Source organism: Motacilla alba, chromosome 5, assembly GCF_015832195.1.
Source record: "Motacilla alba alba isolate MOTALB_02 chromosome 5, Motacilla_alba_V1.0_pri, whole genome shotgun sequence".
In the NCBI taxonomy this organism is placed as follows: domain Eukaryota; kingdom Metazoa; phylum Chordata; class Aves; order Passeriformes; family Motacillidae; genus Motacilla; species Motacilla alba.
In genome coordinates this window covers 12,145,516-12,157,958 of record NC_052020.1, presented here as the reverse complement: position 1 = coordinate 12,157,958, position 12,443 = coordinate 12,145,516, and the positions used below count along the sequence as shown (strand labels likewise).

The following is a 12,443-nucleotide window of genomic DNA, read 5'->3' as shown; positions in this document are numbered from 1 at the left end:
TTACCACACTCCAGGTATACAAATTTCCAAATGCCTCAAGAAATACACCTCAAACTTCCACATTCATTCTACAAATTCCATAGGAATACTACCTGGGTTTAAAAATGTGCCTTTAAATATCTTCAGAGCCTGAAAGGAACCATTTAATCACTCAAATCTGGATGATAGAGTGCACCACTTACCGCTGAACTGGGAAGGAAAGGGAATCTAAGCGGTCCTCGCCCTTAAAAGCCATATTTATCCTGTTCTTATGTGCACTTCTCCATAGGCTGGAATCTAGAAAGAAAACAGTAATTTAGTAAACCTAGGAAAACTCAGGCACCTTCAGCCCAGGCTGCCATGGCATTTTCCTGCTCTTCTGTGGACAGATCTCATTACAACAAATAAAAAGTCTCCTGTTCCACAACTCCAGCAGTTATCCGAGGCCATTAAGTACATTTCACAGCATAAACAATGCAGGGTTTGCATATTCCTGAAGATCCTGGACTGCTGCACAGGTCAGAGCCATCTGGGTTGAACATTTCTGAGTTAGTACTGAGGTATTATTAAACCTCATTTATTTTATATTAACGTGAACGCTAGAGAAAATCTAATGAGTATTATAGTAATTCTTCATGTTATTCTGAGAATGATTGTAAGTCAGGTCCCTTCCAGCCCTAATTATTCTGCAATATGATTTCAGGATTGTTAAGTACTACATTTACAGAAAGGTCCTTGATGACTAAGTTACTGGAGCATTTGACCTTTCCATGTTAGACAATTCCATTTTTATACATTTTAAATGCTGCACACATCTTTCTCCTCCATGATTTCCCTTCATACCTGGCGACCAAGAAATGGATCCAAGCTTTATTGCACTAGAGAAAAACAAACAAACAAAAAAACCCCACACAAACAAGAAAGGAGAAGAAGGACTTCTCATTTTTACAAAAGGAAGAGTTCTGCCTCTTTCCCTCTTCCTTTAATTAGCCTCCCTTACATTAGAGCACTACCTAATATAGGTCAAAGCACAATCACAGCAAAAATCACAGATTTATTCTACTAAAAAAAAAGGTGAAGTCATTTTCACTCGCACACATGGCTAAAAGAAAATTAAAGCAAAATATTTGAAAGAAAAGACAAATCCATGACTCAGGAAGAAGGAGGAAATGGATTCATTTGGACAAGGAGACAGGAACAGTGGGGAAATTATGCTTTCTAAGATGGGAAAAAAAAACTGGGATCAATGAATCTCACTCCTAGAGAAAATACTTTACAGAGGAAATTACTGTTGTTTGTGTCACCAACTGAGGCAGAGTGGTTTTGATGTAGCTGCTTGTGAAATTCTGCTATTTGGTTATTGGCTGCATTGTGTGAGCTGAGTCAGCCAGCATTCAAGATATTTGCCACCCCAAATTGCTCTTAATTGACACAGAGTGGTCCTCACTCCCTTTCCTAGCAAAATGATCTCATTACTAATGCATGGCCTTGTTTTTTCCCCAAGGTTTCACAAACAGGTCCTGAGCACATAAAAGTATTAAAGCCAATGTAATGGGTTCCCATGCTCTGTCCACTGTTAGCTCCACATTGCTCTGGTGATGGTGTCATCCCTGTGTTCCTCCCTATCCCCTAGGTTTTCCTGGAAATAACAAGTGCAATTTAATCCTTCTTTAGATGTATAGACTAAGAAGATTGAAATACAGGAGATGAATCTATTAAAAAAGCCAAAACCAACACCAAAAAAAAACCCACATTAAAAATAGTTGAATTGGTACTGAAGTCTCGGGTTTTAAAAGATTGCAGATATTTCATAGGTTTTGACTGGAGGTTCATATACCCAAGTATGAAAATATTAGTATGTATTCTTCTGCTCCTGTGACACACTAAGATTCCTAAAACAAGCTTATTTTGGAGGGTGGGAGGAGGAGGAATTTAAAGCATTTAGTGTATGATATACAGATTGCACTAACAAATTGAATAAATGAGCTATCTTCATTTCCACTGGTATAATATTTTCTCTTTTTTAAAGACATAAGATTACCAGATACAAACAACTGCACAATCACATTTACTGGAAACAGCCAAATATCACAATAATCACTGTCTTCATTTAGAGGAGATGTCCTTAAAGCTGAACACATCCACATAAAACCTTAAATCACCAAAATTAATTCCCCCCACCCCCTAAATCTTGTAATTTAAAGGACAAAAAAGCCCAATATTTTAGCTTACAGAATCACAGATTTCACGGACACTAAGCATCTCTTTCTGCTCAGCATTAGACCTGGATTTACCTTCTCATGCTACCAACACTAAATCAAATCTGAAGCTTCAGCTTCCTCTGGCAAGCTACATCTACTTCACCATTAGCTCAGCCTACTACCAATTCCCACACATACAAATCAAAGCACCTGCTTGTACTCCATTTCTTGTGATCAGTGACATAATGTACACAGACATAAATTAGATTATTGCATGTCCTTGTTCCCCATAAATTAGAAACCTGACAAAAATGCAAGTTTTTATATGCTGCCTTCCCACAAAACACACTTTTATATTATGTCTGAGAGCCTTTAAAAACATTATCAACTCCTACTTAGAGGTTACTTATGCTCCAGGAACAATAACAAAATACCACAGCAATATCTTAACCAAACTGTCTGGCTGGAGACTATGATTAGATATTAGCTCAAATCTTTAATCCCAAATTAATGTTGGCAACATGAGGCAATTCTCTGCCCTGGCACTTTGCCAGGGGATCCACTGTACCCCCAGGATCACAAGAGAGGTTGGAACACCAGTGATTTGTGGTACAGGCTTCTGGTCCTGCTTGGAATGCCTCCTCCACCTGCTGGGCAATTACAGGTGGCAGAAACTATCTAGATTCCAGTGGCTCATTCCTTTTTCCAGGTAAGACCATAACAACTGTACTTCCTAGTAAAGACTAGGAGAGAGCTGATGAGTCCTTCTATTCAGTTGATTCTGCTTTTTATTTGAGTTCACATGAGAGTGATGAGCTCTAGTCAGCATTCCTAAAAGCAAAGTCCTCTACTATGGAAAGGTTACACATGCACTCACTTTTATTAAGTATATAGATAATAACAGATAACATCAGACTTCTGTAGGAGAGCCTAATTTTTTTTTTTCCACTGAAAATCTATTTCATGACTAATGATTAGGCCCATAGTTCGTCAGAGATGCTGTCCAGGTAAATTTGTAGCAAAAAAAAAAAAAAAAACAAAACAAATCAAAAAACCCACTGCTTGTAGTTTGCAATATTGGTCATTTTGGTAGAAGCCCGAGTGACACACTGAAATAATAAAATTGCATTCTTGGACTATTATGAAGCCTTTTATTTAACACCTATATAGGGCTTTACATCCGCACACAGACTTGAATCACAAGGTAAATGCTGACTTAAAATTTGTTTGACTCCTCTGGTAGGTAGCAGCATGTGCATGTGGAGTTACATGTACTCAAGGAAGAAGGCTCTATGTCCTGCATTTTTCTCTTTGTGATTTCAACACTGAATTAGGTTTTGAGATGTTATTTCCTCAAGGAATAGATGCAGATAAGCAGAGCACAAACCACATTTCAATCCCATCCAATACAGTCAGCCAAAAGCTTTTTTTGGAGAACAGGAGTTCATAAGAGAATAAGCATCACAACTGAAAGAGCATGAAAGCATTGCTCTCAGAAATCAGCAATGTATCAGTAAAGAGCACGACCTTCATGGCCAAAATTCCCAAAATCACATAAGCTGGAAGAGGGATCTCGCTCACAGACAGGCACCAGGCCTTGCCAGCAACTGACAGAGAACTAAAAACATGTTTAAAAACTGTCAAACAGCCCACCTGTAACATAAAGGAGGAGAAGTCTCATCCCTCCTTACACCAGGGGAAACCTGTGCAACACCTCATGAGCAGAGTGGTGCAGCTGCCAGCTCTTACCCACCAAGGACAAACCCCTCCTGGCTTACAGGAACTCCCTGCTGGGAGCCTCATGTTGCTCCAGCCTGTTTAGTAATGGAGAGCAGCTTCTACAGAGCCACAGTGCTTTTTAGCACCCTGAAAAACATGTTATTTCTGCTAAGAAAGCAAATTGCAACTCCCAGTTTAAATTTCGTCTCCATCACTCAACATGTTAGCTTATATTTAACAAACTAGATATTTGGAGGGGTTTAGCATAAGGATTCTTTTAGGAGCAACATCCATGCCCAAAAGTATCAGCATGTTTTCCAGGTGAACTCAGCGTGACTCATTTTCTACTACTGATGGCCCTAAAGTTCACCATCATAAAATGATGGCCTTAATAATTAAGCCCTGAAACTTCAGACAATTAAATTCACATTTTCGAGCTCATTCATGTCACACATGCTCACCCTTGCAAAGGCTCAAATCAAAAGGCAAATCCATGAACTTTCACCACACCCTTTCTAACCCCTAACATCATAATTCAATACTAACAATATCTTGAAATAAGGTCAATCAAGAGCATCATGGTTATACAATTTCTCTTTCAGAAAGAGACAGAAATCCACACATCTAGCCTCTCACTATTAATAATCATATGAATTAGAAGAGCACGTTACCTATAAGCAATATGGTTAACCTGAGAATAAGAAGTTATTAGCTAAAAGTCATTTCAGACCAGATACCCCTTGATTAATATGAATGGTTCCTGTCTGTACTAAAGTACAATCTCTTTTCTGCCAAACAGTGCTTGCCCTTATTTTACAATTCTGGGAGTCTGGGAATCATTAGTTATTATTCTCCTATACACAGAATAACTGTTAATGGAATGCCACAAATCAAATTAAGAGCAAAATTCTGACAGCATTTATGTGAGAGGTCAGAAAGTACATACATACATTCTGTCCTTCAGCAACACATCCAGCCCATCAGAAGTTTTTCCACACTAACCATTTAAGGACTCAAGATCCTGTGTCATTCTGCAGTAGAAGAGGCTTACGTGGGCATGAATTAATTCCAATTGTAAGAGCCAACTCAAAATTAAGCTGGGTGTCACAAATCTAAGAAACCATAAAACCAGGAGCAAAAATAATGAAGAGCCCTTCGAGTGGCGCATTGAAATGGGCTGTATTAGCATGGGATCATATACACAGATCTATGGACCACACGCCTCGAATGCAAAATTAAAACTGGGAGGGAGAGGTGGGAAAAGGCACTACCTATGGCATTCATTCATAGCAGTGGCTCTTGCAGAACCAATAATCAGAGAGGAAGCTCTGCTGAAAGTTTATGCCTTATACTTCAAGTGCAATCTGAAGCAAAAATTCATTTTCAGTCACAGAGGGGTTTTATTTTTATGGCATATTTCTTTCCCTATTTTCTCTCTGCCTTCTGCAGAGAGAGGATCTCATTTTAAATGAGTCTCTGTATTTGAAAATATTTCTTCTAATATATCATAAAACAGTTTGTTTTGGAAGGGACCTTAAAGATCATCTAGTTCCAAACCCTTCCTATTAATGCAAACTGAAGTTTGTTCTACTTTTTTTACTGGATACTTCCCACTTTAGTCTTGTTTTACACACCTATACCTTGGAAATATCCAGGGGGGTGGAGAGGGAGAAACAAAGACCTACACCTCAGTCAAATAGGCCATCCTGAAAACCACAGAAAAGGAATATTACTGCATAGATCCTTGAGGGTGGAAGAAAAAAACAAATCTGAAGCCAGTACTATTTCTCTGCATACAGAGGAATTTCTTAATTCACTTCTTGGTTTGTGCTTTTTTTAAAAAACCTCCTTGAACATTAGAAAAAAAAATGGTTTATGATCTCCACAAGGCAAAATCCTGCTTTGAAAGCATGATGTATGGGACTGCTCCTTCCATTTCTTTATTTTAGATAGTCGATCATATGAATAACACTAAGTAGGACATATTTATCCAGGTAATTCAGCTTTCTCCAAGATTAAAAATGGAGGAGATCAATCATCACATGTGCCACAGTAAGTCCTTTTGCCAAGGCATGACTTTTCTTACAATGCATCTTGAACAAATTTTCCCATTTGAATACAAAATATCTAGAAAAATGGAGCTTCCATCATCACTGATTACATTATGAAAATATTTAAAATAAGGAGATAAAGAAAGGCATAACAGATTTGATGACTTCTTTTCACCCACTCCCCCTCAAAATTATTTTAGGCAACAGGCCACTGGATCAGCCACATGGCATATTTTGGGTTTTTTAAATCTCAAAGTCTCTTAAATGTCCCCTTCTGCAATGGGCACACCAGTTTCTGGAGCTGGCAGTATTATGGGAACAAACTGATTAGTGGTCCCATTTATAGCAATTAGCATTTTAGAGGCAGTTACACTGGAAAATAATTACTTTTGAGGTTCAGGAAACAAATAAGAGTTTCAGGCTGGGGCACACCAGAGCTATATTTTGCCTTTCATGTGGCGCAGAATAATCACCACATAAAAACATTTCTTGGTTCTCAGGGCAGCAGTAATGCAAACTGCTACCAGGTAACTTTGGGGAGTCCAATAGACCAGGCTGCTCAGAGCTCCATCCAACCTGGCCTTGAACGCTTCCAGGGATGAGCCATCCACAACTTCTCTGGGCAGCACCTCCCAGTGCCTCACCACCCTCACAGTGAAGAATTTTATCCCCATGTTTAATGTAAACTTGTTCTCAGTTTAGAGCCATCATCCTTTTTCCTGGAACCATGTACCTTTGTAGAAAGTCCCTCTCCAGCTCTCTTTTAGGCTCCCTTCCAGTATTGGAAGGCTGTTCTAAGGTCTCCCCAGGGCCTTCTCTCCTCCAGGCTGAAGAATCTCAATTCTCTCAGCCTCTCCTAACAGGAGAGGTGTTCCATTCCTGTAACAGCCTTTGTGGATTCACTCCAGCAGGTCTGTATCCTTCCTGAGCTGGGGACCCCAGTGTGGTTTTAGAGGCCAGAGCTTTGTGCTGGCAATAAATGACCTCAAGTGAAATTGCCCTGCTTTGGTCTCATTTACCCCAGACACCATAGCCAGGATTTCATCCTGTCTCCATGTAGAGAGATCAGAAATTAAAGGGAAAATGGGAGATTTTTGCAACTTAGAGAGTACAAATGTAGAAGTGTAGAAGAAATACCTATAGACCATCACAGTTTTCAGTTATTAGATAACATGACTCTCCCAAGGGTAATGAAATTTGAGCTAAGATTCGCTATTTGCCTTATAAGCATGCAAAAATTCCAAAAGGATCTTAACATGAAAAGAAATTTTTCAAAAAGTCCTTTGCCTATTGAGGCATAAAATAAAGAAAAAATAATTGACTAGCCCAAAGTTAAACATAATGCAAGTAAAAATTGAAACAAAATATTACAGAGGTTAATACTGCAAACAAGTACATAGAGAAGATAACACTGTATTTAACCACTTTAAAGGGAAAGGAATAGAGACCTACACAAATAACTCACTGCAAGGAAACATGACAATATTTGCACATCCCCGTGCACAAACCATTACCTGTAATGAAAGGATTTCATCTTAATAGCCATTCCTGTTAGTCAGACAGGAAGTCTAAAAGACATCTTTATTTACATTGATATTCCTCAAAAAGAAAAACAAATCTGACATTTTAACAGAGAGGAACAAAACAATATTATTAATTCAGGTCATAGTCAAGGCTATATTGGACTAGCATCACAAGGCATTGCATGGTAAACAGTGGTCATATTTTCACGATATTTGCCAGTGGTGATTAAGTTTATAATTTTACAGAGTTAATATCAAATTGCTCATTTTTTGGTCATAACTCTGAAAACCTTAAGACCAGCTTTAGACCAGTGCACATAAACACACATTTATCAAAAAGTTAGCTGTTTGTGGCCTTCTGTGATTGTCTTCTCTAGTCCTTAAATCACTTCTCTATTTTAATTATTAATAAACTTCCTACTTCTTTCAATCAACTTCAGCACAATTTTTTCACCTTTCTACAACATATTGAGGAAAAGAAAAACAAGGACATCAGAGAATACAGAAAAGTTAAAAGGGAAGTAGCTGAGAGAGATCAAAATTATTGCCTGCTACTATGGTAACTCAACAGAATGAAAGAGCAGGGATCCACTTGGGAAACAAGCATACGAGATGAACCAACACACCAAAAAAAACCTAATACACATGTGGTTGAGCTACATATTTTCAAGGATCCCAGCTCTCTTCATGTTCATTGCAAGTTCTATTTTCAAGCCTACCTTTTCTAGATAGACACAGCAAATCCAGTAGAAAACGTTCCTAAAAGCTGGAAAAAGTCAAAGTATGTTGTGAAATGACCTAGACACTAAAAAACAAGAACATGGAGCCTACAGCAAAATTTGAGCATAGCTTCTATTTCTTCCTTCTTTCATTTAATTAACTCCAATTAGCACTCCCAGACAGCCTGTCAGCAAAGTATGTTACCTAGTCATTAGAATTCTACACAAAGAACAAGTCATAAAGCAGCAACGAGCTTTTTCTGTTTGTAAGGAGAAAATACTTCATTTATAATTTTGAACCACTGCCAAAGAGGAACCAATCACCAGATATTTTCTTCTTCCTCTGTCCTTCACACACACCAAAAAAAATGTGTGGAAGCCAAAAAGCTGTAACAATATCAAAGAGAGGGAATCCTCAGCAGGGCTAGAGGCAAAACTGCTCTGCAGGATTATTCCCATGTCCGGTGCCTCAGGGGTGGGTGTAACACAAGCAGGGCACATTCAGAAACTCCAAGCAAACCCAAAGGCTCAGGGGGATTTTCCAGCCTGCTCACGTTGCTTTTGCACCAGAGATCAAGTTGGGTGTGGGAGCAGAAAGTGCAAATCCTACTCCAAGTCAGGGAGCTGCACTCAGCCTGTGTGCCCCAAGTTCTCCTGAGCCTCGGGCTGCTGAGCTCTGGATGGCCAAGCAAAGAAAGTTCAGGTGGTATTCCCTGATGGAATGGCAGGTATTGTAAGGATCACAGGATATTCTGCGTTGGAAAGGACCCCAAGATTATCAAAGTCCAACTTTTGGCCCGCCACAGGACAATCCCCAAGAGTCACACCATGTGCCAACAGCATTGTCCAAATTTTTCATGAACTCTGGCAGGTTTGATTTTGCAAGCACTTCCCTGGGGAGCCTGTTCAGTGCCCAACCACCCTCTGATGAAGAACATTTTCCTGATATCCAACCTGAACCTCCCCTGACAACTTCAGGCCATTCCCTAAGGTCGTGTCAGAGGTCCCCAGAGAGATCAGTGCCTGCCCCTCCTCTTCTCCTCATGAGGAAGCTGTAGACAGTAATGATGTCCATAGAACCCCAGACTATGATGAGTTGGAAGGGGCCATCAGGCTCATCAAGTCCAACTTTTGGCCCTGCACAGGACAGCTTTCTTTGGAGCTTTTTGAGTCTGGGTTTTGTTGGTTTTTTGTTTACATTTTTGCTGGTTTTGTTTTTTTAATCTTTCTCCCCTTCCCAATTCACAGGCTGAAGTCTTAGTATGGAAGAGCCAGGGAGGAGACCACAGGTAAAACAATAATAAGAAATATAAGGAGAGGAGTACTGTTTATTAGGAAGTTCGGATGTTGATGAGCATGAGAACAACCATGCCACGCCTGAAAATATTGTAGCTCAGTAGGGACCTGTCCAGTTTCAATTAAAAAGTGACTACATGTCAGTACTTTTAATTACTAAACCCTCCAAATTTGGCAGGTATACAAGTCACAGCCTGTATCTTCTTTTGCAATGGTAACTCCCAGATAGGCAGCAAATTACCCAAGTCCAACAACTTCACATCTATCAGCTGATGTTCAGTAACCCGTGTGCCAGATCCTTGCATAATAACTTCTGGGTACACCATGAATTGCTATACAGTCTGTTCCAGGATGGCTGCATTGTTTGTTCTCAAGATTTGCTAAAAATGGATACTGAAAGAATAGAAAAATTATTTTTTAAACTGTACAAATCTCCTTGCAGAACAGGCCTAGAGTTTTGATAAATATTTCCCATTATTATCATGAGGTTGTAACAGTTTGTGATGGCACAAGTAGACACATACCAGAATTAGTTGAAAGGAAAAGTCCCAGAGCCAATTTTGTTATTAGCAGCCAAATTCAATGAATTTGTAATCATTACGTTTAGGAGTGTTCAGATTCCAGACTTGATTTTTCCTCCCCACAGAAAAATATAACAGTGACTATAGAGGGTTTAGCTTGAGTTCTGCAGTTATTTATGACTATGCCACAGAACTTTGTTTCCCTGCAAGTCAAACAAAGGCACATTAGACTCACATTTGGAAAGCAGTCTGTTTACTCATTTCCAATGCAGGTTTCTGCACTATTAACCCTCCAGACACATGAGACTGGAAAGGACAAAGAAGTGTAAAATTCTTCAATAACTTCTATTTCCAGAAATTGGCATTGACTGTTTCAGTTGCAAATGCACCAAAACTTAGAAGTCACACTGCTGATCTACTGCCCTGAAAATGTCAGTCTTCTGACCTGTTTCTTTCTGTTGCTGCCTGTGATATGTGGACAGTGGATCAGCCCACCTCCCATTTGCAAGAGTAGCTAAGAGAACTCAAAATCCCTCCAGTGAGCTCATTTCACTATTAAAATACCAGCACTTTTCCATAGATAGTTCCATGGTCAAGAGTTTCATTTATCTCCATTTTCCATTATCAGCCTCAGAAAACTCTGCCAATCTTCAAACATCCATCTTCTCCAATATTACTGGTGCAACCTAAGGCAATAATTGGCCTCAGCAAGAAAACAGACAGGTTCCTAACCCCTCAGGGTGACAGAGTGTGTATTCTACCTGCAGCTGTGGCTTTCATCATTTTCAGTGTGCCTAAGTTCAGAGATGCTGTCAACAATCCAGTGTTTACATCAGCTGGATCCAAGGTACTGCTTGTGCTAATTATCTTATTTACCAGTAAATATCTGAGGGTCAGTCATGTCAAATATCTTGCTAGGTCTTGCCAGTGCTCACCCACTGATGTGCCAGTGCTTGAGCATCCCACAGGAAGGATCTGCCATCTGAGCAGTCAGGCACAGTCTGCCCCAAGAGCAGGAGAGGATGCACACAGAAGTTTTTCTTTAGATTCACATTATCTGGACAAGACACAGGGCAGGGGTTTCAGGGAAATAGCCCATGACTTCTCTCAGTCAGTGCCCAGGTGAAAGAACAGGATCCTGAAGCCACCTATCATCTGTACTCATTGCCACGACTTGAATGTCACGCAGGCAATTTGAAGCTCATGTGCATGGCCCAGCTTTCCCAGCTTCTGTCAGTACAAACCTCAGTGAGAAAACTGTCCCCAAAAGCACAACCAGCACTTGCACAGCAGACCCAAAAGCTGAAATATTTTTATTTATTTAGAGTGCTGTGACCAGCAATATGTACATGCAAGGAAAAAAGTGACATCCTTAAATTGTAGGAAAAAAATTTAAATTGCCGCAGTAGTAAATGTAAATCAGTTCTGAGACCCAGCCACCTAATTGTCCATTAAGATATCAAAAAACAGATTCTTCTTTTAATTTAATAGTCTTCTAAAAGAGAACCCAAGAAAATGTTAGGCATTACTCATGGTAGAACTACAGGACAGAACTTTCGACTCATGACTCATCCAATAAAAGGGAAAGCAGTTCATAAGCAAATTCTGAAAAGTTTCAAAGCACAAGATGAATTTACCTTTTAAAAAGAAGCATTTCAGTAAGATGGGGTGGAAAAAGAAATCACTTACAGGAAACATAGGGCAGTGGTTACATCAGGGAATGAAAATACAGAAATCATCCTGCTTTACACAGCAAGGTACATCACCATCCTCTCGCAGCTATGCAGAAACTTATTTAGCCTCTCTCCATATTCTGATAATGAAGTGATAATGGTCCAAATTCCTCTCTTTAGTGCAATGACAGATTATGCCTGCAAAGATGGGGGCTGGGGGTGCCTTTTTACGGCCCTTTAACATCAACTTGATTCTAAAGCATCAGCTCAAATCTAATTCCAGGAACCGAAGACCTCATACATGCGAGTGAAATACATAAGGCACAAAAATAGATTTTAGTAAAAATGTGAAAAGGTTGAATCCTGACAGAAGGTGACTAAGAGGGGAATCCAGTAGGGAGAGTAAACATAGAAAAATAAGTCAGGAAGTTTAGCATCTTAGAGCCCCTAAGAAATTAGAAGAATAAAACTGCAAAGTCAAAACTCAGACGGGCAATGCTCTTCTTGCAGCACATGTGCCACTTGCTCCCTCAAAGTCACTGCAGCCCAGAACCTGGCATCCCACAGCCACAGAATCGTTGAAGAGACCTCAGCTTCAAAAGGTAAATACTTATGGATAATACAGACTACCAAACTTAAAATTATTTATAATAATTTTTAAGTTAATTGTTGCACTTCAAGAAAATTGCTACTGATACTACATCCTTCTCTTAGGATGCCCTTGAAAGTTTGGCTTCTGGTTTAACTTTTGAAGACCAGCA

General features: G+C 39.5%; 1 protein-coding gene across 9 annotated transcripts in view; it reads right to left on the bottom strand.

Moving 5' to 3' along the window:
* Positions 1-12,443, bottom strand: part of INSC (INSC spindle orientation adaptor protein) — a 131,363-nt gene that overhangs the window by 90,892 nt on the left and 28,028 nt on the right. For 7 of the 9 annotated variants that reach the window (XM_038138968.1, XM_038138969.1, XM_038138964.1 and 4 more), the window contains one exon: positions 183-276. The exons of 1 other annotated variant lie outside the window; for it this stretch is intronic. In XM_038138968.1, coding sequence (XP_037994896.1) covers positions 183-235 — 53 coding nt within the window. In that variant the 5' untranslated portion in view covers positions 236-276. The remainder of the gene's footprint in view (positions 1-182; positions 277-12,443) is intronic. One more of the 9 variants, XM_038138971.1, reaches the window with a different exon arrangement.